Source organism: Anas platyrhynchos, chromosome 3, assembly GCF_047663525.1.
Source record: "Anas platyrhynchos isolate ZD024472 breed Pekin duck chromosome 3, IASCAAS_PekinDuck_T2T, whole genome shotgun sequence".
Classification (NCBI taxonomy): Eukaryota; Metazoa; Chordata; class Aves; order Anseriformes; family Anatidae; genus Anas; species Anas platyrhynchos.
Genome location: NC_092589.1, coordinates 119,872,493 through 119,898,828, shown reverse-complemented (window position 1 = coordinate 119,898,828; position 26,336 = coordinate 119,872,493). Strand labels below are relative to the sequence as shown.

At 45.3% G+C, this 26,336-nt stretch overlaps 1 protein-coding gene across 2 annotated transcripts in view; it reads left to right on the top strand.

Annotated features, from left to right (window-relative positions):
* Positions 1-26,128, top strand: part of LOC110354783 (interferon-induced very large GTPase 1-like) — a 170,171-nt gene extending 144,043 nt beyond the window's left edge. The window contains exons 1-2 of one of the 2 annotated variants that reach the window (XM_072036662.1): positions 17,145-17,263; positions 18,029-26,128. In XM_072036662.1, coding sequence (XP_071892763.1) covers positions 18,031-25,368 — 7,338 coding nt within the window. In that variant the 5' untranslated portion in view covers positions 17,145-17,263; positions 18,029-18,030 and the 3' untranslated portion in view covers positions 25,369-26,128. Of the gene's footprint in view, positions 1-17,144; positions 17,264-18,028 lie in introns of those variants that run through there. The other variant, XM_072036661.1, reaches the window with a different exon arrangement.
* Positions 26,129-26,336: the final 208 nt, after the last annotated feature.

The following is a 26,336-nucleotide window of genomic DNA, read 5'->3' as shown; positions in this document are numbered from 1 at the left end:
GGTACCCATATCAGGGGAAGAAGAACCTTCACAGTCACAGCCACCGACAGCTCCGCCTGTACCTCCGCCCGTACAATCAGAGAATAAAGAAAGGGTGGGTGAGGAGTCAGGTACAAATTCATTCTCAACAAGTCCATTTAAAATCAATATACAGGACAGGGAGGAGACATGGAAAAAAATAGCACATGAAGCAATGAAGGAAGGGAATCTTGAAGTAGCAGCACAAATAACAACAGCCTATCCGGTGGTGTATTCACCTCCAGATGCACAGGGAAATGTACAGGCTCAGTTGACTAATTTAGATTGGAAACTATTAACACAATTACGATCTACAGTAAATGAGTCTGGATTAAAGGGAGAACCTACTCGTCAAATGTTAGACTATATTTGGGGGACAAATATTTTGCTCCCAGGAGATATTCGTAGCATAATGAAACTAATCTTGACACAGCATCAACAACTTTTGTTTAATGCATATTGGCATGGTATCTGTCAAGAAGAGGTAGCGATAATACGCGCGCCTGGGGATCCCTTGTATGGTGTTACATTAGACGAATTACTGGGCATGGGACCATATTTTAGAACAGAGGCGCAGGCACTCTTGGGACCAGACAAAGCTAAGGTATCAATGAATCTAGCCAGAAGAGCATTAGAACAAATTAGAGAGCCAGGGGGAATGCCGTCCTACATGGGAATTAAACAGGGCAGGGAGGAACCATTCGGGTTGTTTATCGATCGGGTAGCAAATGCGATACAAGCAGCGGGAGTTCCTGATTATCTTAAAGGCACTATACTAAAGCAATGTGCACTCCAAAATTGTAACCCTTCAACTCGTAGTATATTAGCTACGTTACCGAGTACTTGGACAATAGAGGAAGGATTGGAAAGAATGTCTCAGGTACCTGTAGGCCCACAGACTATGTTAGTAGAAGCAGTAAAACAATTAGGTGATAATGTGAAAGAACAGTCAAAAGTATTTGCAGCCCTTGCTCCTTTGCAAACCCCCGGTGGACGAGTATCGACACCGCAATATCGTTTTCGATGTGGTGTTGCGGGACACATTAGGCGGAACTGCAAAATAGAATCTGTGTGGTGCCAAAATTGTCAAACAAATACTCACAGCACTTCAGCATGCCGCCGAAATGCGTCGGGAAACGGCCGGAGCAGCGGGAGGAGCCGCCCCGCGACGACACAAAAAGTGGCTTTTACGACAACGGCAGCGACGGCAACAGCACCAGCACCAGCTGCGACGAATCCCTTTTTCTCCGACCAGCCACCAGAGGGAGCCTCGGCCTGGATTTGGCAACCGCAGTCGATGTGACTTTATTGGATTCGAGACCCACCAGGATAAAAACAGGACTTATTGGACCAGTTATTGTTAATAAGGAACCTGTGGGAGCTTTGTTAATAGGGAGATCGTCTGCCACCATGAATGGATTACAAATATTAACTGGACTTATTGACAAGGATTACTTTGGGGAAATACAAATTATGGTTTCTGCAATGTTTCCTCCAATTCATGTGCCGAAAGGCACAAAAATAGCACAGTTGATCCCATTGCCTCATCTTGCTGAATCATTAGCATCGGAATCTGCAAAGCATCGAGGACTGGGAGCATTTGGCTCCACGGGAAAAGTGGCTTTGTTGACACTTGGTATGCGACACAGACCACGACAAAAAGTCACTGTGTGTTTAAAGGATGAGAAAATACAGATTGAGGCATTGTTGGACACTGGTGCTGATGTATCTATAATCAGCACAAAGGATTGGCCCTCACATTGGCCTACATTTGAGTCTAATGCCACAGTTTCGGGAGTAGGAGGTATGACTCTTGCTCGTCGGTCACCAGTGCTACAATGGACAATAGGTGATAAGGTGGTACAATGCAGTGTCTCCATCTTATCACTACCTGAAGGAGTACAAGCGCTGGTAGGGCGAGATATCCTTGCCCAAATGGGAGCAATTCTCACGACAGATCATCAAAATTTTTAGGTGTGGCCATTGCTTGGACTTTCCCGATCCCACTTAAATGGAAAACTGATGAACCTGTATGGGTTGAGCAGTGGCCACTAAAACGGGAAAGTCTTTTACATGCTCATAAATTAGTACAGGAACAGTATCAACAAGGGCATTTGAGACTGTCAACAAGCCCTTGGAATACTCCGATTTTTGTGATTCCCAAAAAATCAGGGAAATACCGTTTGCTACATGACTTACGAGCAGTTAATAATCAGATGTGTGCTATGGGAGCACTGCAACCTGGATTACCTAATCCTGCTATGATACCAGAAGGGTGGAAATTACTAATTGTGGATCTCAAGGACTGCTTTTTTACAATTGCATTACATGACAATGATAAACAGAGGTTTGCTTTTACACTTCCTGCTATAAATCGTGAAGGACCGTATCAGAGATTTGAATGGACTGTGTTGCCTCAGGGCATGCGTAATTCACCTACCTTATGTCAGCTCTATGTTGATGCAGCACTTCAATCAATTCGCCGCGCATGGCCAAAGACAATTATTTACCATTACATGGACGATATTTTGCTAGCCCAGGAGGAGATATTTTCCTTACAGCAGAAAAATGCCCTGGCAGCTGCTCTTAAACAAATGGGACTGGTAATTGCACCAGAAAAAATTCAGGAGACAAGCCCTTGGAAATACTTAGGGTGGAAAATCACAGATTCTACTATTCAGCCTCAGAAACTTACTATCCAATCGAACATCACAACTCTCAATGATGCTCAAAAACTGCTGGGAGATTTACAGTGGATTAGGCCAGTGGTCGGAATTCCAAATGAACTGTTGAATTCCCTTCGACCTTTATTAAAAGGAACTGATCCTGCCGCAAAGGTGACATTATCAGAACAACAGTCGGAAATATTACAACAAATTGCATCATTGATCACAACGCGTGTCACACATCGACGCATACCTGACAGGCCACTGGATTTTACTGTTTTGTGTGGTCCACAATACTTGATGGGTGCTATCACACAGCAAAAAATAAAAACGGGGGAAAAGGAAATGGAAACTGTGGTATTGGAGTGGACAGCTCCCCCATTGCAACCCCGAAGAACAATTCAAGAAAAAATTGACACGCTGTCAGAATTAATAAAGAAAGGAAGAAATCGGATACTACAAATAGACGGAGTTCCACCAAGTACAATCTGGCTACCAATAAAGCCAGGTGACTTGGAATGGTACATACAGAATTCTGAAAAACTACAAGCTGCATTATTACAGGATGGTGCCACAATAGTGGCAAAGACATTACAATCAACTATATTGTCATGGATGGAAAACCAAGCATGGATAACCCAGCCCAAGCGGTCGGATTCTCCGTTAGCAGATGCAGTAACTGTTTTCACGGACACTGGGAAGCGCTCCAAGTCTGCTGCAATAACATGGAAAGACGAACAAGGCTGGCAACACCAAATTTTAAAGGGCCAGGACAACGATTCATTACAGACATTAGAGCTCTATGCGGTTGTGTGGACATTTATAAAATGGAAAGATGCCCCTTTAAATGTAGTATCTGATTCTCTGTATGTAGTAGGTATAGCTAATCGTATAGAGGACTCTGCTTTAAGAGATGTAAAAAATGAACGCCTTGCAGAACTATTAACTAGCTTACAGCTTGCTATAGCGCAGAGAAGCAAATCCTATGCGGTGATACATATACGAAGTCATCAATGGATGGAGGGACTGGGAGAAGGCAATGCTCGGGCGGATAAATTAGTTGCCGCTCCAGCCACTGAAGCGCCATTATCTCCCTTCTGTAGAGCTAGGGAGGCTCATGCTATTTTTCACCAGAATGCTAAGGGACTTGCGCGGGCTTACAAACTATCTAGAGCTGATGCACAAGCGATAGTAAAAGCTTGTCCAATATGTAGCAATTATAACTCAGGGGTGGGTCTCGGAGTCGGGACAAACCCAAGAGGGCTTAAAGCCAATGAAGTGTGGCAAATGGATGTCACTCATGTTCCAGCATTTGGACGATTGAAATATCTGCATGTAACAATAGACACTTATAGTCACATGATCTGGGCTACACCGCAGCCTGGGGAAAAAGTTCGGGATGTACGACGTCATCTTGCCAGTTGTTTTGCAGTAATGGGAGTACCACAGACTATAAAGACTGATAATGGTCCAGCCTATGTTAGTGGGCCATTCAAGCGATTCATGGAACTATGGGACATTAAACATATTACTGGTATTCCACATTCACCAACTGGTCAGGCTATTGTGGAAAGGGCTAATGGAACAGTTAAACAATATTTAGAAAAGTTTAAAGACATTATTGATGTTAGAGAAAGGGTAGACAAGACTCTATTTGTTCTAAATCATTTGTGTGTTTTTGGGGAACATGACGAACCACCTGCAGCACGACATTATACCAAATCTGAAAATGATAATAAATGTGCTATGAGAGTATTGTACAGAGATATGAAAACAGGGCAATGGTTAGGGCCTGCTGATGTGATTTATGTGGGACGAGGTTATGTATGTGTCTCTTCCCCTACAGGTCCAACCTGGGTGCCTAGTCGGTGTGTAAAGCCAGCCATCAAGAAAGAAGAGGATGACAACGATCATGGCTGAAGTAACAGAACAAGGGACTTTGATTATGCTATCAGTTATAATAATGGCTGGACATGGTAATGCTATCTTAGGGAAGATTGACCCTCAGCAGAATATGTGGGTCACCTGGGCTAATGAAACCAGACAGAGTTCATTTTGTCTGTCTCTTGCTTCTGCATCTGATCCTTTTAGAACGTGCTTATTTGGGGTCCCAATAGGGGATCCAAAGGAACTGAGTGAAATGTTAGCACCATATTCTGCCAGTGTTACTTTACTCACTAGATCCTTTTCTGCTAATGTCTCGGATGGAGTAGTTGCTGCCTTGCAAGCTCTTAATAACTCATTGCCATGGGACCCTCAAGAACTGGATCTCCTGGGGTCTGTGGTAGTGGGGAATAGCAGTAGTAACTGGACACAAACATGCTTTGTACTCCATGAAGGGAAACAAAATAAAGCGCACTGGACCAACATAACATCGAGGACCCCTGGATTTGAGGCCAATGGACATTACTGTGGATGGAACAACACTGGGAACATTAGTGTACCATTTGGGGCGTATGAAATAGGTGACACCAATTCGATCTGGTTTCAAAGTCAGGCCAAAGCTTTGCCACCTGGCATGTTTTTAATCTGTGGGGACCGTGCATGGCAAGGAATACCAGCTAACGCTTTTGGGGGACCGTGTTACCTAGGACGACTCACACTTTTCGTTCCAGATTTGCACTCGTGGCAGAACTCGACAGGGAGCAGAAGAATTAAACGAGAATTAAAAACTTTGGGTTCTGACTGCAATGATAATGTAGAATTGTGGGGTCCAGCAAAAAGATTCTTTGCTTCTTTAGTGCCTGGTGTGGGAACTGCACACGCTTTGACTAACATTAATAGGCTTGCTTGTTGGGCTGTTAAACAATCAAATGTAACAACACAAGTTCTTTCTGAAATGTCGCAAGATATGGGGAGCATAACACATGCTGTGTTACAAAATAGAGCTGCAATTGATTTCTTGCTACTAGCTCAAGGACATGGGTGTGAAGATGTAGAAGGAATGTGTTGCTTTAATCTCTCTGATCATGGGCAATCAATTCACAATCAATTAAAATGGTTAATGGATCATACACAAAAAATTACGATACAGAATAATTGGTTTGATGATTGGCTTAAATCTGTCTTTGGAAATGTAGGGGGATGGGTTTTTAACTTAATCAAAGAGGGACTTCGCTTTTTGCTTATAATTGTATTGATTATAATTGCTGCGCAGGTAGTCTTTAGCTGCTTATCTAGGAAACTAGAACAACTCACAAAGAAGGTGATTGTAGCCCAAAATAAAAACGGGGGAATTGTGGAGGAATGGGTAAGTGAAGTAGGTCATGTGGATGTTGAGCAGCTAGGAGGCCGCGAGGTAACAAAGTATCGAACACAGCTCAAATGAGCCTGAGAAAATACGTAAATGCAGCCTGGGAAGGAATGTAAGTTCTGGGAGGTTTTAGGGAGGTTTCAGGGAGGTTTCAGGTACAAGAACGTGATATCTGTTGGTATGCTGGGAAAGTACTAACTGTGTTATTTTGGTGGGAAACTAGCTGATAGAATAGAGAAATGCACTAACCAATCATGAGCTTAGCTTTTGCAATATGTATGAGCTAATTATATTGAATTAGATAAAAGACGACTGAGCTATCCAATAAATCGAAGTTCACTGATCACTCATATTGAGCGTCTGTGTCTTCCTTCCGTCGACAACAAATGGTTTCGCAACAAACCTCGGTTGATGTTCCTGCCCCCCCGCCCTCCCGACACAGAGCAACTTGCTCTGGTTATGGGTTGTGCCCCTTCATAACCAAGGTAAACGACCTGATGTGATCTTCTTGGACTTCAGCAAAGCTTTTGACACAGTTTCCCATAGGATCCTGCTGGACAAAATGTCCAGCATAGAGATAAAAACAAACAAAAAATCATACGATGGGCGAGCAATTGGCTGATGAGCAGGGCTCAAAGGGTTGTGGTAAATGGGGCCACTTCTGGCTGGCAGATGATCGCTAGTGGGGTCCCCCAAGGCTCCACTTTAGGGAGTCAGTCCTCTTCAATCTTATTATAAATGATTTCGATGTAGGACTAGAAGGTGTTTGGAGCAAATTTGCTGATGACACCAAGCTTGGAGGAGTTGTGGACTTTGTTGAAGTTGGAAAGGCCTTGCAGAGAGACCTGGACAGACTGGAGAGCTGGGCGATCACCAACTACATGAAGTTTAACAAGAGCAAGTGCCAGGTCCTGCACCTGGGACGGGACAACCCTGGCTATACGTACAGACTGAGGGACGAAACGCTGGAGAGCAGCCCCGCAGAGAGAGGTCTGGGGGTTGTGGTTGACAGCAAGTTGAATATGAGCCAGCAGTGTGCCCTGGCAGCCAGGAGGGCCAGCTGTACCCTGGAGTGCATCAAGCACGGCATCGCTAGTTGGTCGAGGGAAGTGATTTTCCTGCTCTGCTCTGCACTGGTGTGGCCTCTCCTCGAGTGCTGGGTGCAGTTCTGGGCACCACATGTGGTGTAATTGCCTGAAGTAACTAGGAAAATAGAACTAACATTCACATTTTTAAGGAAAAGGTACAGCATTGAAGAGGCTTTCAGGGTAGGGCATAACTGCATTACCTGAGCGTTCCCTAGGCTCCCAACCTTAGATGCTATCGCGCTGGGGAAACTTGGTGTGCTAGCCCTAAGGAACACCACGGAGCGTAGAGTGGAGTGGAGACACCACGGCTAGGCTCTGTAATCAGGTGGGGACTCTATTGTTCTTGAGCACAAAGCTGCACTTTTTGCCACCCTAAGCCAAAGACTTGTCATGTTTTGACAAATGCTGTACCCTAGTGTACTTTTTGCTCATTATAATATCATTATAATACCAAAACACACTTCCATCCCAAAAGCTACCCGCCTCCAAGGTGCGACCACCCCTCACTGAGCATGCGCTCTGAATTTCTCGGAGCCTATTACTTTAAACGGAGACGGGAAAACTTTACACCAATCATAACTAAGATATGCTTGACTAGAGCCACTCAAGCTCCACCTAAAAGACAGAAAATAATATAAATTGGCCCAAGAGAGAGGGGATGTTAGGGAAGATACCATCGTCAGGGGAGATACCATCCCGAGGACATACAACATCCTTAGGACCTCCTGACTCCTGGGATCAGTCGAAGGGCTGAGCCTCTCTTCCCCCCCCCATTGGGACACCTTTGGGTGAGATCTGAATACTTGCTTATAATCTTTAACGCCTTTATTTCTAGGCTGCGCACCTATAACACCTATAACGCCTACAACACCTATAACATCTATAACACTTATAACACCTGTAACACCTACAACACCTATAACATCTATTACATCTGTAACACCTATAACACCTGTAACATCTATACCATCTATAACATCTGTAACACCTACAACACCTATAACATCTATAACATTTGTAACACCTATAACACCTGTATAACATCTGTAACACCTATAACACCTGTGTATTTCATGCATACTAGCTTGCTTTTGCAGACAGTCACTATCATCGGCAATCCAAAAGAACCTGATTCTCTGTTGCTGTAATAAACCATACTTGATTGCATTGTGATAGCTCTCATTAATGCAACTAGGGTGAGGGTGGTTATCCGTGATAGTTCAGTGTTCTGAATCTAACCAGACCCCCAGACGGTTAATGCATTTTTGGTGAATGTCCGAACGGACCCCCAGACCGTTAATGCGTTTTTGGTGAATGTCTGACTGGACCCCCAGGCGGTTAATGTGTTTTTGGTGAATGTCCTACTGGTTCAGTACTCTGAATCCAACTGGGCCCGTAACGGTTAATCAGCTACACCCCTTTAATGCGACAGTAAAATTGGCGTAGTCGGCAGGATTGCTATGGATAAACTACTGCAAAAATACAAATGTGCCCCTTCCCAGGCAGGGAAGGAGTTTTCCCAAAAGTTTTGGAAAGATGAGGAGAAAGTGGTAGAGCGCACTGAGCAGTGTCAGGCTTCACGAAAGATTGGTCAAAGAAAGGGTAAAGGTGCGATTTGTGATGTGTTAGGAGCTTGTTTGTCTTGTGCTCAGCAAGAAGCTAAGGAAATTCCTGCTCCCAAACTGATCTCTGATGCGGAACATACAGCTTTGAAATCAGAGATTGATGTGTTGAAGTCATCATTGGCCTTTGAAAGGGAGACGGGAAAAACATTAGGAATCAGAGTGGATAAACTTTTGGATGAAAATAATAAACTTTCCATTGAGAATGACAAACTTGTGACTGAAAATGATAAACTTGTGAGTGAAAATGATAAACTTGTGCATGAGAATAATCATCTTAAACAATTGCTGGAGAGGGTTAGTCATCTGTTAAATAAAGTACAGCCTTGTGCTCCGGTCAAGCAGATTCGTGGAGTGCTGCATAGTGCAGAACCTGAAAGCTGGGACAGTGATTTCTGGTCTGACAGTGATGATGGTGTTGAAGAGATTTCTGATTCTGAACCCCAATCCATTTCCTTGAGACCTTTGGTTAAGACTGTGACTACTGTTGATGATAATGATGAAATCCGCACTACTGTGCGAATGATTCCGTTGCCACCAGCAGAGTTGGTTAAAATACAAGATAAGTTCTCAAAGCGGTCAGGGGAATCAGAAGTTGAGTATGTGTGTCGAGTTTCTCTTAAAGGAGGAGATCGAATGATGTTGAGTGAGGAAGAGGTAGGAGGCTTTTGGAGACCTGGAGTATTTTTAACCACCACTCCAGGAGCTGACGTAGCTGTAGCAGTACAGAAAGCAGCCTGCATTCAGGCGATATATGAAAGAGATGAATTAACGAAATCCCCGATTTTAGCTCATATTGATCCAATTCGGTTAACCCCTCTCATCCGTGGACTCCCTGATTGTCTTAAGATGTTTGTAGCAAACACCCAAGATCACATACTAGCTGCTTGTAGGGATGATGATAGTGGTTGTAGGCAAAATCCTAACTCCCCTATTCCCACCTGGAGTGAATTTGTACCAAACATAGATAAGTACGGACACCGAATGGGCTGGATTAATTCATCCAGTATTAAATCCCAAGACCACTCTCGGCGAGTCCGCCAAATCCACACTAAAAATCCCAGATACCCCAAATTCAAAGAGAGGTTGAAACCTAATAGGGAACGAGGCGAGTTGTGGTGTCGGCAAAAAAACTCTTATCCCCGGGGAGGGCAATGAGCCACCCTGCTCGGCAGGTATTAGCAATTCAATGGCTCTCTAATGAACACTCTGACCCTATCATCGCCATTCCTGTTGAACCCCCAAAAATATTGGTAAATTTTCTTATTGATACCAGGACCCAAATGTCAGTAATTACACATGAGACAGCACAAACCCTGAGCATAACACCTGGTCAACACAGGGTTAAATTCACGGGAATCAGTGGTGTGGAAAAACAATGCCCCACTGCAAAAATTTCACTCTGGTTGCCAGAGGAACAAAAATTAACCAGGGTAGAAGTATTAGTTGGTGCTGCATACACTAATATTTTAGGATTTGACATACTGCATGGTTGTATGTGGAAACTCCCTGATGGAACTGTGTGGAGTTTCACGATACATCAAAGGGTTTCAGGCACCATGAGACTGAGTCTGTTACAAACATCCATACCCCTATCCCCGGCTTAAAATCATTAATGGGGATTGACGGGGTAGTAACAGAATTGGAAAAAAGAGACATTATTAAAAGGACCCATTCACCTTACAATTCACTGGTGTGGCCGGTAAAGAAACCAACCAGGCAATGGCATTTTACAGTGGATTACAGACAGCTGAACACTAACACTACACCTTTGACTGCCGCAGTTCCAAACATGGCAGAGATAGTGAAAGCCCTCTGTGTTTCTAACAGTAGCAATAGTGCTAACTACTCCCATATATTTCTATGCATGGGAAATCAAAGATTGCTATTTCACCCTCTTTCTAACCCTGCCAGTTGAATACAACCGAGCATATTTTATTTTCTTTTGTGTTCACAGGAACCCTGAGCAAACTGTATAGGGACAGCTGGAAGATGACGAATCAACAGTTTGGATTAATGATGCTATGCTTTACCCTGACCTTGATGCAATTACAGACCTTAAAGGAAACAGCTACTGTGGCTGTGCATGGAGCTGAGGTGTTTCACCATGGCATTTATCCATGTTTTGTCACAGTATAGCACAGTCACTGGAACATCTCAAACCAGAAAGGACCTAAATCTCTCTACTTTAGTTCTACATGGAAACAAAATATTTTCAAAAGATGAATGGAGTTGGAACAATTCTCTAAGAATGGCTGAACTTCAAGCCACGTCTGGACAGACAATACAAATTGGTTGCCGAATAACTAACCAATCCACTTATAATCAGCTGACTGAAAATAAGACAGTTTTACTTTCACCAAACCTATAATTTTGTACTGTCTCTGAGGTTACAGAGGCACAGAATTACTATTTGAATTCATGGTCAAAGGATATGAAGCCTCTGCCCCTGCAGATATTTGAAAATGAACTGACTCAGCCTCCCATTGGTCTAACTCCTTCCATCTTCAACACAGCTCCTTACATAATTAAAAATGTGGGACAACAACAAATTCTCTTTGACCCTAGTTGGTCCCTAAAAAAAGGGCCACAGGATGCAACTGGGTTATTAGGGACAGGATTAGGTATATTAAATAGCATTACAGAATCACAGAATCACAGAATTTCTAGGTTGGAAGAGACCTCAAGATCATCGAGTCCAACCTCTGACCTAACACTAACAGTCCCCACTAAACCATATCCCTAAGCTCTACATCTAAACGTCTTTTGAAGACTTCCAGGGATGGTGACTCCACCACCTCCCTGGGCAGCCCGTTCCAGTGCCTAACAACCCTTTCAGTAAAGAAATTCTTCCTAACATCTAACCTAAAACTCCCCTGGCGTAACTTTAGCCCATTCCCCCTCGTCCTGTCACCAGGCACGTGGGAGAACAGGCCAACCCCCACCTCGCTACAGCCTCCTTTAATGTACTTATACAGAGCAATAAGGTCACCCCTGAGCCTCCTCTTCTCCAGGCTGAACAAGCCCAGCTCCTTCAGCCGCTCCTCATAGGACTTGCTCTCCAGGCCCCTCACCAGCTTCGTCGCCCTTCTTTGGACCCGCTCAAGCACCTCCATGTCCTTCTTGTAGCGAGGGGCCCAAAACTGAACACAGTACTCGAGGTGCGGCCTCACCAGAGCCAAGTACAGGGGGACGATCACCTCCCTAGCCCTGCTGGTCACAGTGTTTCTGATACAAGCCAGGATGCCGTTGGCCTTCTTGGCCACCTGAGCACACTGCTGGCTCATATTCAGCCGACTGTCCACCATCACTCCCAGGTCCTTCTCTGCCTGGCAGCTCTCCAACCATTCCTCTCCCAGCCTGTAGATCTGCTTGGGGTTATTGCGCCCCAGGTGCAGGACCCGGCACTTGGCCTTGTTGAACTTCATACAGTTGACCTCAGCCCATCGGTGCAGCCTATCCAGATCCTCCTGCAGAGCCTTCCTACCCTCGAGCAGATCGACACACGCACCTAGCTTGGTGTCATAATTGATGCTGAGGTTTTAATGAGTAGAGTAACTGCTACTACAGATGACCTAAGGAAATTGGAACAACCAATAAAATCATCTTTATTGGCTTTAGGAGCAAATCAATGGCTTCTATCAGATATTTTGCCCCATTGGAAACAAATCGAGGAAAATGATCATCAATTAATTATAAATGCCCTTGGAAAAGCCCAAGGCAATACCTCCCTTGCCTTGAGCTGTATCCAAGCGCAGTTATGGATACAATCTGTAGCAGCAGCTATTAGTAGAGAGGGAGAAGGAGGAACTTTGCCCACTGAAATTCAAAAATTGATTTGGGATAATGCTTCAGAATTTGAAAAAGAATTTCAAGCTTGGTGGCAATTAGTCAACTTTACCCATTAAAATGATCAAATTGTTGCCTTTATACTTACTATAAGTAATGCCACCGTATATAATGTATATCCAATCATTGCATTAGGACTCAATCATAATGGAACTACACTTTATCCTAAAGAGCATAAAGTATGGGCCCATCAAAAGGGAGGAAAGTGGCAAACAATTGATGTAAATGCATGCATTGTGCGTGAACAAAAAGGTTTCATCTGTGAAAGTAACACGCTGGAATCTCAAGACATTTGTCTTGACATTGAGCAAAATATTTGCCACTTTGAGATACATCCTAAAGAAACCCTTGAAACTGTACTTGTATATATTGGGAAAGGTCGTGTTTGTATGAGAACTCATTGTGATTCTATAGTCATAGATGATACAGTGGTAGATACCAGTAATCACTCTAATGTTTGTGTTTGCAATTTTACCAAAATTCTAGGATGTGATTTTAAACACTCAGCTCCTGTCACTTCTTATCAACTTATTTCATCTAATTATATTCTGCTTCATGAACTGCTGCCTACTCCTATTGGAATGAACCTTACCTTGGTGAAGAAATTGCTGGTACATGAGGACCTGAAGCAGCTGATGATACAAGTCCGAGAAAATGGACAAAAGACTCTGATTACTATCCACCATGATGCCTTGAGTGATGGAAAGAGTGAAGAGAGATGAGAGACACTGTTGGTGGGACATTTTGTTTGGATGGTCGCCAGCTGCCAAGGGAATCTTCAACAAGATGCTACACCCTGTTATTGTTCTGCTAATACGCACTGTATTATGTTTTATATTGACAATTAGTTTGTATGTACCACAGTACAAGGACATTAAACTGCTGGAGAGTGTCCAGGGGAGGGCAACGAAGATGTTCAAGGGCCTAGAGGGGAAGACGTATGAGGAGCGGCTGATGGCACTGGGCCTGTTCAGCCTCGAAAGAGGAGGCTGAGGGGGGACCTCATCGTAGAACAGCTTCCTCACTAGGGGGAGTGGAGGAGCAGGCGCCAATCTGTTCTCCTTAATCACCAATGATAGCACGTGTGGGAATTTTGTCAAGCTGAGGCAGGGGAGGTTTAGGCTAAACGTCAGGAAGAGGTTCCTTACTGAGAGGGTGGTCGCACACTGGAACAGGCTCCCCAGGGAAGTAGTCACTGCACCAAGCCTGTAGGAATTTAAGAAGCATTTGGACTGTGTGCTTAGTCGCATGGTCTAAAATTTTGGGTAGACCTCTGTGGTGCCAGGAGTTGGACTCAATGATCCTTGCAGGTCCCTTCCAACTCAGGATATTCTATGATTCTCTGATTCTGTGCATAATCCTGTGAGGAATGTTTTAACAATTCCAATTCGTGTCCATAAATTCATGTCCATAAAGAACAATTCTGTTTGAATCCTGTCTGCCTGGGCCCTGCACTGGCAATTTAGTTCTTGAACCACAGATGCAGTGTGTCCCAGTCTCCCCCTCATTCCAGTCAATTTATCACGTCTTCAGAAAACACTCCTTAAATTTATGAACCTGTTTGCTTTTGTTATTCCTGACTTCTAGTTCTAACAGTTACAGTTTTTTTTTCTGTCTTCTTCGAGATTGATTTAACACTGCTATAGATGTTATGTAGATGACTGTAAATAGCTGGGAAAGAATGTTTTAATTGCTCGTGAGTCGTCAAGCTGTTTGGGAGTTTCAGAACAACTGATAATAACTGGTGACTGCTGGTGACTGTTATGAGATCCTTGGTATCTGGCCAGGGGGGGCCAAGAGATTAAGAGGAAGAAAAAAGAAGCTGAAGGACGGTTGGGAGACAAGACCTGTGGAGAGTGTACAGAGAGTGTTCCATAAACTTGGAATAGTGCTGAGTAAGTACAAAAGGTGAGAGGAAGACTACGAGCCTTCAGCATGAAAGACCCCTAGAGACCCCCAGAGGAGACTGATGCGCATGCTCCAGTAGGAGGAACTGGACCCCGGAAGCTAATTATAATAATCTACTTTTTTAGAAGTAGTAATGAATATGTATTAGTCTAGGTGCATAAAAATCAGCTGCTTGATGTAATTGGTGTGCGTCCTGGTGGAGCGGAGACTCCCGGTGCACCCAGCGCTGTTTGCTTACCTCTATTCCTTTATATTCTTTTAATAAATCCTATTTTTTTATTTAATCCTAATTTGAATCCTGAGCCATTTATAACAATCCCAAAGTCAGGGCAGCGCACAATTGGTGGCTGTGGCCTCACAGAGCACTTGGCAGTCCTTGACAGGCTACTGCGATAACGCACAGCCACGTGCCCAGGGCGTGCTGTGCTGATGGCAGTATTTTTTCAATCCAGGCGACTTGCAGCCTGGTGCCATAGTGCTGAACAAGCAATATGTACTATCAAAGGTTAGAGTTCTGCCTTGCTACTTTCACAACAATCCCTGTTTCATATTGGGCCAAGCTAACTGTTTAGTTCTAACACATACCCATCCATTGGGATTTATTTCTTTTTCATCATTCTCTGTAAATAAATTCAGTGAGACTGTTATTCTTTTTTCACAGGTCTTCAACTGCAATCCTAATTTGACTATTCAATCTCCCCCTAATTAATTTGTTCCTGCTTCGGGTACATGTAACAGTTGCCAGGTGACCCTTTTAGTCTCCCAGTTGAATTCAGTAGACTCAAAAAGTGACACCAACATTCCAGACCTGTCTACCCCTGTTACTCTTAAGCTATTACTAGTCAAATTAAGTCTGGTATCTTATAAGCTAAGGAGATGATTTGGCTGCCCCAAATCCTATCTGCTAAGAATACAGACTCCTTATTAGGCCCCACCTCCAAATTTATCAGGGGGTCTTGGTGGGACGACTCTTCAGAGAACCTCTGACTGCCCTATTCTGAGTTTTTGATACTCTGCTTTTACTGGCCTCCAACCAAACCAGGCCGTGGCCTTGCAGCCAGTTTTTGATCCACCTCATGCTGCCCATCCAGCCCAAACGCCGTCTGCTTGTCTATGAGGATCTGAGGGGAGCCAGGGTCAAAGTGCTGTCTGATAAAGTGTTTGCATTTCTTATGCAGTGTGCAATACTCCAGATACACACAATAGGTCGTGATATTGTTTTTTACAGCACTGCACAAATATGAGTGCCAAGTTGCTTTTCCACAAAGCTGGCCCGACTCTGGACTTGCCCTGTTGATTTTTATAAAATTCTACACAGTAGAATTTTAAACTTATAAACTCCCTTTTACCCAGGGAGTTTGTTGAGTCTACTTCTGTGGTGGTTTTACTTGGGTGGGCGGCCGAGCTTCACCCCTGCCACTCTCTCACTCCCCCTCCTCAGAGGGGAGCAGGGAGAAAATACGATGAAAAGGGCTCAAAGGTTGAGATAAGGACAAGGATATCACACAGTAATTATTGTGACGAGCAAAACAGACTCGGCATAGGGAGATAGTAAGATTTATTGCTAATTGCTAACACGCTAAAGAAGTGAGAAACAAAGGAGAGAACCCAAAAGCACCTTCCCCCCATCCACCCTCTTCCACCTCTTTTCCCCAAGCAGGTAATGGAGGAATGGGAGTTGTGGTCAGTCTATGGCACTATAGTCCCCTCCATGGGCTGCAGCGTGGAACCCTGCTCCACCGTGGTGCTCCATGGGCTGCAAGGGGACATCCTGCTTCACTATGGTCCTCACCACAGGCTGCAGGGGACTTCTGCTCCGGCGCCTGGAGCACCTCTCCCCCTCCTTCTTCACTGACCTTTGCGTGCTCAGGTTAAGGGTCTTCACCTGGGCTAGGGTCATCCCAAGCTGTGGGTGTGTTTTTGAGCATTACAATGACATTACAATGAGCAAAGCATACCTTCACACAATACCATTCCTCTCCTTTTGCCAACTCGGCCCTATTCCCCTTGGCATGTCAATTACCACATCCATTCTTCCTTACATTCCATACCATATGATGTCACACAGTAATAAAAAAAAGGGGGGAGAATAAAATAGGAAATAAAAAAATAAAAATAAAAAAGGGAGAAGAGGGGAAGGAGAGGGGGGCTCTCATTATGAACACTTCTGTCCTCTCAAACAATCGCTATATGCATTGAGGCCCTGCATCCTGGGATTTAGCTGAACGTCATTCATTGATGGGAAGTAAACAGGAATTTCTTTTTTCTCTCCCCGTGCTTCCGTGCAGCCTTCACTTGTGTTTATTTTTGCTGCTTGTTTTGTTTTTTCCTTTTTTTCTTTTTCCTCTTCCTTTCCCCATTAATCAAATTAGATTAAATTAAATTTAATTAAATTAGATTAAATTAGATTAAATTAAATTCACTATCTCAGTCCATGAGTTTTTTGGGTTTTGTTTTCTTTTAAGCATACTTTCTTCTCCACATCTTCTTCGAAGGAGGGGGAGTGAGAGCACATTGTGGTGTTCAGCTGCCCAGCAAAATAAAACCCCCTGGCTGGAGCTTGGGATGCAGATGCCCCAGCAGCCTGGCTCAGCCCCAGCACAACCAGCAGCTGCCAAGTTTCACTTTCAGGTGCCGTATCATCTAATGGCCTGACTTCCAAGAAAGAAGAAAGCCTCTCCCTGCTGTGTAAACAGGAAGCTTCAACCAGTGCAGAGGCTTGGGGCTCTGTAAGGGGTGGGGTAAGAGCTGGACTTTGGCAGTGCAAGAGCTGGGCTGAGGCGGTGCAGCAGCTGGGCTGAGAGGCTGCTGGAGCTGGGCTGAGGCGGTGCAGAAGCTGCAGAGCACCAGGGTGGGCAGGTAGGTCCCCGCTGACTTGCACTGGGCAGGGCAGGGGCCACACAGGGAGCCCCCTTTTCCCCCTGGGCCTCTGGTGCCCAACCACCCTCTTGGTGAAGAACCTTTTCCTGATATCCAGCCTGACCCTCCCCTGTCCCAGCTCCATGCCGTTCCCTCGGGTCCTAACGATGGTCACCAGAAAGCAGCACCTGCCCCTCCGCTCCCCTCGTGAGGAAGTTGGAGGCCACCATGAGGTCTCCCCTCAGTCTCCTCTTCTCCAGGCTGAACAATCCAAGTGACTTCAGCCGCTCCTCATATGTCTTCCCCTCTAGAAAATTTACCATCGTTGTTCCCTTGGTTAGTAGTTTTGCATGACAAAAGTGTAAGGGTATGTGGATGGCGAGAGTGTTGGCTTCATTAAGGTTATCCAGTCTCCAGTCGCTACTTGATAGGCCAGAGATTGCCTCTATCCAGGCAATCCCTTTCTCTACCTTGTGTGGGCGAGTGCTGTAAGGACGAGGAGCCAGTGACGGGTGAGACCAGTCCTGCTAGGTTATACATGGGTGCTGTTGAAGGCAGCGCCTTGTCCATGGCTGTTTGTGCAGCCGTGCCACTGGTTGCGTGTGTCTGTCTGTCTGTGTCTGCCTGTCTCGGGGGTGTCCGAGGCTGGGTTCCAGCAGCAGGGTAGAAGAAATCCCTGAGCCAGGAACTATGGAGAGGCCTCTTCTAAGGGGTGGTGGCCTCCTCTAACCTGATGTAACAAAAGTCTCTTTTCCCCTTCCACAGCCATGGAGTCACAGGAGGAGAGAGCAGATGCTGGGGAAAAGGCACGAATTGCTAAGCAATTGCTGGCAGAAGCATTTGAGAAGGAAGGACTTGATGAAGAATACTGGCTCCCCAAACTGTCAGAGATATTGGGTGTTAAGTCAATAAATGCTTTGAAATATCTGCAATATGAAGACTACATTAAACTGGAGTGCGAAGTACGGTCCCCCTGGGAGACCAAGGCACTCCGAAAGCTCTTGGGAATCACAGACAACAAAACAGCTGTTGAAAAGCTGCAGAAGCAGCACTTGGATGTGATGAAGCAGAGACAAGAAGAAGCCAAGTCAATCCTACGGGAGCTGGAAGAAATGCAGAAGAGCCGCAGCCACAGCAAGGAAATGATAAGACAGAAAGAGGAGGCCCTACAGCAAGCCATGGACATTCCCAGGGAGTACTGGGCACCTCCAGAGAAGGCATTGTTGGATGAGCTGGTGAGCATCCGGAAGCAACTGGAGCAGCAGGAGAAGTCCATGGGGAAGAGGGAGAACGTCTCTGACGAGGAGGTCCTGAGGCGGGCATCGGGAGGCCTGGCTCTGCAGGGGATTTACCAAACCAAGAGCCTGGAGGATGTGCTGGCAAAGCGAGAGCAACTCATCAGGGTCCCTGATGGCTTCATGCTCACTGGTCCAGTGCAAGGGTCGCTGCTTGAGAGGAAGGAGTTCTCCTCCTCTGCAGCAGAAGCCACTTTCACCAAGTGCATGGAGCAGCTGGGGTTCAGCATCAGCGCTTCTGCCAGTGACAGGTTCTCGGGGCTCATTGTTGAAAGAGGTGTAGATTCGAGCAAGTCCTCACAGTCAGAGGACTCCTGTCGGTCATGCTCGGAGCAGGCATACATTTGCACCACCAAGTACCAATACATCCCTCTGGCCTCCTACTACTTCCAAAAGGACCAGCTTCGCCTCTCAGACGCAGCCCTGCGAGAGCTGCAAGACATCGAACAGCTTCTGAGCATCACCCAGGAGGCAGACAGGTTCCACCTACTGAAGAGCAGGTGCGCCAGCTTCTTCCGCAGGTTTGGGTCCCACGTGAACCAGGGACCCCTCCACTTTGGGGGAATATTCTGGTGGAAAGCATCTGCTGAAGGTTTCAGGGCAGAGCAATGGGATGAGATGAAGCAACAAACATCTGAAGCACTGAACAGCTACGTCAGGGCTAGCTTCAGCGGCTTCAGTACCAAGAGGGGAGTGAAGGGGGATGCTTCAAAGTCCAGCTCACAGGCATCATTTCAGGGAAGAGACAGAAGCAGCACCCACAGAGCAGTTCAGCTCTATGTGACCAAAACAGGGGGCCCAGCAGAGACAGATTCCCTTCCCGAGTGGAAATGCGGGCTTGTGGCCAATAACACAACCTGGTGTGTGATCGACCGGGGCTCTCAGCTGATCCCAGTGTGGGACATAATCCTGTCCAACCACAGCAGCGATTTTAAAGCCTCCCATCAAATGGGCAGCAGCCTCAGGATTGTCTATGAAGCGCTAATGGACCACAGCACCGGTGTGATCTTTGGAGAGGAACTGGGCAGTGTCGTAGAAGAGGCCAGATCTTTCCTGGAGCAAGTGAAGACCTGGGAGGGGACAGTGGATGAAAAGAAACTGCTTATGTTGCTAGATTTTAAACAGAGTCTGAAAAAGAGAACAAAAAATCACAGTGTCTGGATCAACATATGTCTGTCAGACAAAGCATTGCAGGAGTTCCTGGTGAACACTGTTTCTTTTTGCCAGAGGTCTTCTCCAGAAAACACCACCTACATCAAATCTCTGCTGCAGCGCCTGCTGGATCCTCACATCTATTATGTTAGGGACTTCCCCAACACTTCCTTCATTATGCAATGGGTTTTCCACAAGGATCAGACACTTCCCAAAACTCCCTGTATTTCCAGTCTTGATGATCTCAATACGACACTGCTGCAAATGAAGGAGGACATCATGGAAGTCACCTACGCACCGGCAACTTCTGCATCTGCCATTCATGAGGCAAAGATCAAAGCCACCTTCACTGTAAGTCAGTCTGTTTCTTCCTTGCTCCAGTCTCTGCAGCAAAGGGCACAGGAAGACATAGAACTCTTAGTGCTCTTAGTTACAACCAGCATGGGATACCAAGTAGAAAGCAGCACTTTTCAGTGCCTCCTTGGGTGTCGAGAAATTAATTTCATGATTCAGGAAATGTGCGTGGCATATAACGAGTATCAGAGCCTGAAGGAACAGGATGTTTGCAGAGCTCAGGCCTTCCTGCTGCTGAGGGGGCTCACCATAACATCCGAAAACAAGAAGGTCACCCCTGAGCAGAAGCATGACCGCTTAGTTTTCATGAAAGAAAAGATGAAAAACACATGGTCCACAGAGATGAAAGCTCTCCTCAAAAAGCACAATGCATTCAAAGACTGGGAGATGCTGGAAAGAGATTTGCAGTCCTTCATCGATGGGCAACTGGAGGACACATCTGGCAACCTGAAGAAATACAACAGAATCAAAGACATGAAAGATGCTTTTCAAGGCATGCAGCCTCCCAGTCAGTGCAAACCTAAATCAGACAGCAGCAAATCCAAAGCAAGTCAAGCCGCTGCAAGCCCAGAGCTCCTCAACTTACTTAAGCGCCTCGGGCTGGAAAGGTACTATCCAAGAAAAATGGGCACAGAAGATTTCCACATAATACACCAGACATCTGTACACAACAGCCAGCCCAGCAAGGACAGCGAGCTACCATTTTACTTCCTGCAAAGGCTCCTGACCGTGGATTATCGGGTGAGGTACCTGACTTGCAAGGAGGCGAGTAAGCCAGGAGTTGTTCCCACACCAAACACCTCAGGGGAGGAGCACGAGCCCTCTGATTCCTTTGATGACTTCCTCAGTGACTTGGACAAAGGAGCCCCTAAATCTGCAAGCAGGGAGAGTCATGTGCACCCCATGGACCTCCAGATGGCAATTTTTCATTGTGCTGATGATTTCATGAGACAGTACCTTTCATCAAAGCTCGCTTTCTGCCAGTTTGCACTACCCCTCCTGGTACCAAACCCAGGCACTTCACAGATAGAGTTCCCTCTCTGGTCCCTCAGCCAAATCAAGAAGAGCTGGAAAGGGACGGTGAAATTGGGAGAGCAAACGAGGATTAGCAGTCACAACAACAAACTCATTTATCAGGCAGAGACACCCATCGTGTCCTTCCTCCGCATCGGCAGCTCTCCTTCCTCTTCGAAGTCTCAGCTCCTGAATGCCCTGCTGAGCAGGAAAAAGCACGACACTTTTTTCCACCGCCATTGCAAAGGCAGCACCAAAGACTGCTTCCTGATGAAAGGTGTTGTGGAGATCTCCTGGTACCTTCCCCGTGGTAGTGACGATGACAGCTTTAACGGCCCTGTTGCTTTCTGTAACCTGCATGGAGATGCCAGAGATCACGAACCCCAGCTGCAGTTTTTACAGGAGATCTCTGCCGTGAATGTGGTTCTTGTTTCTGAGTTGGATCAGAGCATCGAGAAACGCAGGAAAATTTTACATGATCTGTGGCAGTCTCAGAGGCCTTTGGTTTGCCTTTTCACTGAGAAAGAGAGCATTGCAGCTGGCCGATCTAGCCAAAACGTAAGAATGGGGATCAAGAACAGAAATGAAGCAGAATTAGTGGGTGAGCTGACAAAAACCATCCGAGACCTAGTGGAAGGGTCGAGCACGCTTGTTAGCCTCAATGCATGCCTGAGCACAGCTCGCCAGCACGGCTTCTTAGTTGATGAAGATGCAGAAGCGTGCGTAACAGCCAAAGAAATGGCAATCAAACTGGTGAATCTGTTGAAGAAGGAGAAGTTGTCTGAGATCAAATCACAGCTACTGCCTCTTCAGGGAAAACTGTGGTACCTGTGGTGTAAAAAGGACAAAGAACTCACTCGCTTGCAGGAAAATGGGAACAAGAGCATAGAGCATCATCGGAGCCAAATTGAATCAGAGAAGTCTGCAATACGAAGAAAGCAACTAGGCAAAGCTTTTCCCCTCAATCAGCTGATGAAAACAGTCCTTGGCTTTCTCCAGTCACAGCCAGACAATACCAAGAAATTCTTTCTGCAGTGGATGAAGATCTTCATGGACGACATCTCCTCTGATCACCTTGATGAGCTGAAGAGAGTGTATCATCAGTTATGGTCTCAAATCCTGGCATTAAAGAAAAGCAATGGAAAAAGCGACCTGAAAACTCAATTGATGAAGAAATTAGATGCCCTGTCTGATGAAATCAGTGATTCGTCCATTGGCCTTGAGCATATTTTGAGAGAGGTGGGGCAGATTTATGAGGCACTGGAATCAACAAACTCCAAAGAAAAATGGTATGTCAAACTACCTGAAATTGCTGCCAATCTGATGCTTTTAGGGTATCCCATTGAGCTGATGGATGGTGATGCTTCTTACGTACCACTGCAATGGATTGGAGCCATCTTTGACAGGTTAATTGAGAAGCTAGGGGACAAGCGAGTATTTGTGCTTTCTGTGCTTGGCATCCGGAACACAGGGAAGTCAACCCTGCTGAATGCCATGTTTGGTCTGCAGTTTAACGTCAGCGCAGGGAGGTGCACCCGGGGAGCGTTTATGCAGCTCATTAAAGTGGACGAGAAGCTCCAACAGGATTTGAACTTTGATTACCTGCTCGTTGTTGACACAGAAGGACTTCGTGCCATAGAGATGGCCAATAAGCAGTCACATAACCATGACAATGAGCTGGCCACCTTTGTCATTGGCATCGGCAACATGACTCTGATCAACATCTTTGGAGAAAATCCTTCAGAAATGCAAGACGTCCTTCAGATTGCTGTGCAGGCTTTCCTGAGGATGAAGCAAGTTAATATTTCCCCAGGCTGCCTCTTTGTGCACCAAAACGTGGGTGAAATAACTGCAAAGGAACAGAACATGGAAGGACAAAGACGTCTGCAGGAAAAGCTGGATGAAATGACCGTGACCGCGGCCCAGCAGGAATTCTGTGACATCACCTGCTTCAGCGACGTCATCCGCTTTGACGTGAACACCCACATTCATTACTTTGCTCACCTGTGGGAAGGAAACCCACCGATGGCACCGCCCAACCCCACCTACAGCCAGAACGTCCAGGAATTAAAGAGCAAAATTCTCCAAGCTGCCAAGAAGGAATCGCACAGCAGCGTTTTGAGGCTCTCCAGCTTGAAAGTTCGTATTAGTGACCTGTGGAATGCCCTGCTGAATGAAAACTTCGTTTTCAGCTTCAAGAATTCAGTGGAGATTGCTGCCTACAAGAAACTGGAAACTGCATTTAGTCAGTGGACCTGGCAGCTGAGAAGTCACATCTTAGACTTGCAAATGAAACTGGAAAACAAGGTGCAGAACGGGGAGTTGGGCAAGGTCAGCACAAAACACCTAGAAAAACTGGTGCAAGAGAGAAGTGATGCCATCACCAAGAACATGAACACATTCTTCAGTGAAGACAAAGACCGTGAAATACTGATCCAGTGGAAAAGCAGCACAGAACTGAAGCTGAAAGAACTGAGAGAGTCCCTTCTTGCTGAAACGCGAAGGAAGTGTGAGAAACTTACAGAAGTAAAGAAGAGCCAGAGTAAACTGGATGAGAGGAAGTCTGAATATGAAAACGAGCTCCTGAGAAAGAGCAGAGAGTTGGCCCTGTCTCTAAAAGGCCAGAAATTAGGTGAAAGTGAACTGAGAAACCGCTTCAATTCACTCTGGATGCAGTGGGTTGCTGAAGTCTCCTCTGCTGCTCCCCCTCTGGAACAGGTGGACATCGATGTGGACATAGAAAATGTCCTTCTAGAGCACTTTAGGGAGCCTAACGTAGTTAAACAAATATTGAATTTCTACCAAAATAATACATTTTCCCTTGACATAGAGAAATATGTGTCTAAGAAAAAAGGCTTCCGCATCTTTTCTAAGAGTTTGGACGATGCCGACGTGAACAACATGATCCACATTACAGAGAGCATCATAATGCGTGTGAAGGCAAACATTGAGAAGAAGGAAAAGGACAAAATGGATTACAGTCAAACTTTTATTCATGAAATACTAAATGAAGTGGAGAAAGGTATGAAGTCTGTTCCTAGCACTGCAAATTACAGTTTTAATAAAGATTACAGAATAGATTTATCACTGTACCTGTGCAGAATGGCAGCAGAAAGGTTTAAAGACATGCACACAGCATTCAGGAAAGCAAATGATCCAGTCGTCTACCTGGAGAGCAAGAGAGAAGACTTCTTCAAATGTTTCCAGATTTCCTGCCAAGGAGCCTCTAGTATCACAACATTTGCTGATTTCCTGTGCAGAAAGATTGCCCCGGCTCTTCGACACGCCATCTATGAGAGGACAGCTCTTGACATAGCTCGAGACGTGAAGGATAAAATTCCAGATTTCAGAGGCAATAGATCCACTCTGGAAAATTACATGCTGAAATTCCTAGCAGAAGAAGAAAATTTTGAAAAATTCATGTATTACCTTAATGCCCCAGGAGACTTTTTAAATAATTACATTAAGACAAAAGTTGAGACGTACTGTTTAGATAAGAACAGGAGGCTAGAGATGTTTTTAAGAGACTCCCTCTTTCATTACTATGAAAACATTCAGTCAGCAGTTTTTGCATCAACCATAGTTGTCAAAGACAGAAAAGACAGAAAGGATAAAATCTCTCTTTGGCTGGATGAATTCTGCAGAGCACTTGGAGATGTGCTAAACTTGCCCAGGAGTGACCTGAAGGGCATTGAACATCAGGAGATAACAGACATAGAGTTCCTGAATTATGCCATGACAGAAGCGCTGTCTCCCGTTATGTATGATCTCAGGAAGGAGTTTGAAGAAGCTCGTATGAGCTCCTTTGAAAGGCAGCCTCACACAATACTGGCTGAGCAGTTTGCAGGGTGCCAGGAGCAGTGTCCATTTTGTGGGGCTGTTTGCAATAACACTATGACAAACCATGATGGAGACCACTGGGTTGTCTTCCATCGTCCACAAGTTTTGACAGGACGCATATGGTATGAAATCAGAGGATCTAAATGTCATAAAACAGACAACCTAATCATTGATATTTGTTCTAGCCTTGTTTCAAGTGGCTGTTTATTTCTGGTTGGTGAAGACACATGGATCCCCTACAAGAAATACCAGGATGCAGGACATCCCTATTCCACTTGGAGCATTCTTCCTGATCCATCCATGCAAGCATACTGGAAATGGTTTGTGTCTTCTTTCAGGACACAGCTAGAACATCACTACAATGGGAAATTTCATGGCAAAGGAGAAATCCCTGCTTCCTGGAAGAGAGTTACAAAGCAGAATGCACTCGCTGAACTGGAGAAATATTAGGCTAAGTTGGTATGAAGGAAAAACTGCAAGTGCTTTGCCTTTTAGAGGATCATAATACGAGGATAATCACAAAATCTTGTTGAAAAGATTGTGACCTTAAACCATGTCAATAAAAACTAATATAATTACTGCAACATTGGGTGAACTAAGGAGTGCTTCTTATGCTGCTGCTCAGCGATTCCCTTGCTGTGTGATAAAGTCAAAGTCCTCTTCCTTTCTTGTCATAAATATTTACCTCAGCTTTGTCTTAAAGCAAACTAGAAAAATATTCCTGCAGGAAGAAGTCATACTGCCAAGATCAAGACCAAGTGCCAGATGAAGAGCAAAGGCAGCATTAGCAAGTACCAGTTATATCAGCTGCTATGGGAAAAGAAATGACACTGGCAAAAGAACAGTTTCCCTGAAGCAATACTTGTCACACTTGCAGAAAGGACAGAGGGGGCTGCGAGCAGGTGAACATTTGTGGGGAACTCAGCTATTTTGTTTTTTGGGGTTATTGTTTGCATTCATAAACTTAGTACTCAGGTGCTGTTCTCTTTCTGATGTCATTAAAGCAATTAACGCAGCATCCTATGTGGATTTAGACAGTGATTTTAACTCTGTGGTTATTAGGTATATGTCCTAGGTTAAGATGTGCCCCCACTTCCATGAGCCACTCCTATTCATGAGCCTGGGCCTGGCAAAGTTCCTCCAGCTCCTAGCCACCCCAACTGCTTTTGCCAAGGACTCCTGTGTTGGGTAAAAGCCCTTTATAACCAATGTAGAGAATTAGACAGCTTTTCAGCTTCCTCAGCAGGTGTCAGCAGTGCATGAGCTTAGCGTTTGTGCTGTCCCACCCCAGCTTTCCTGTAGAATCCTAGAATCATGAAGGTTGGAAAAGCCCTCCAAGATCATCTGGTCCAACCATCACCTGATCACCAATGTCACCACTAAACCACGTCCTTAAGCACCACGTCCAACCTCTCCTT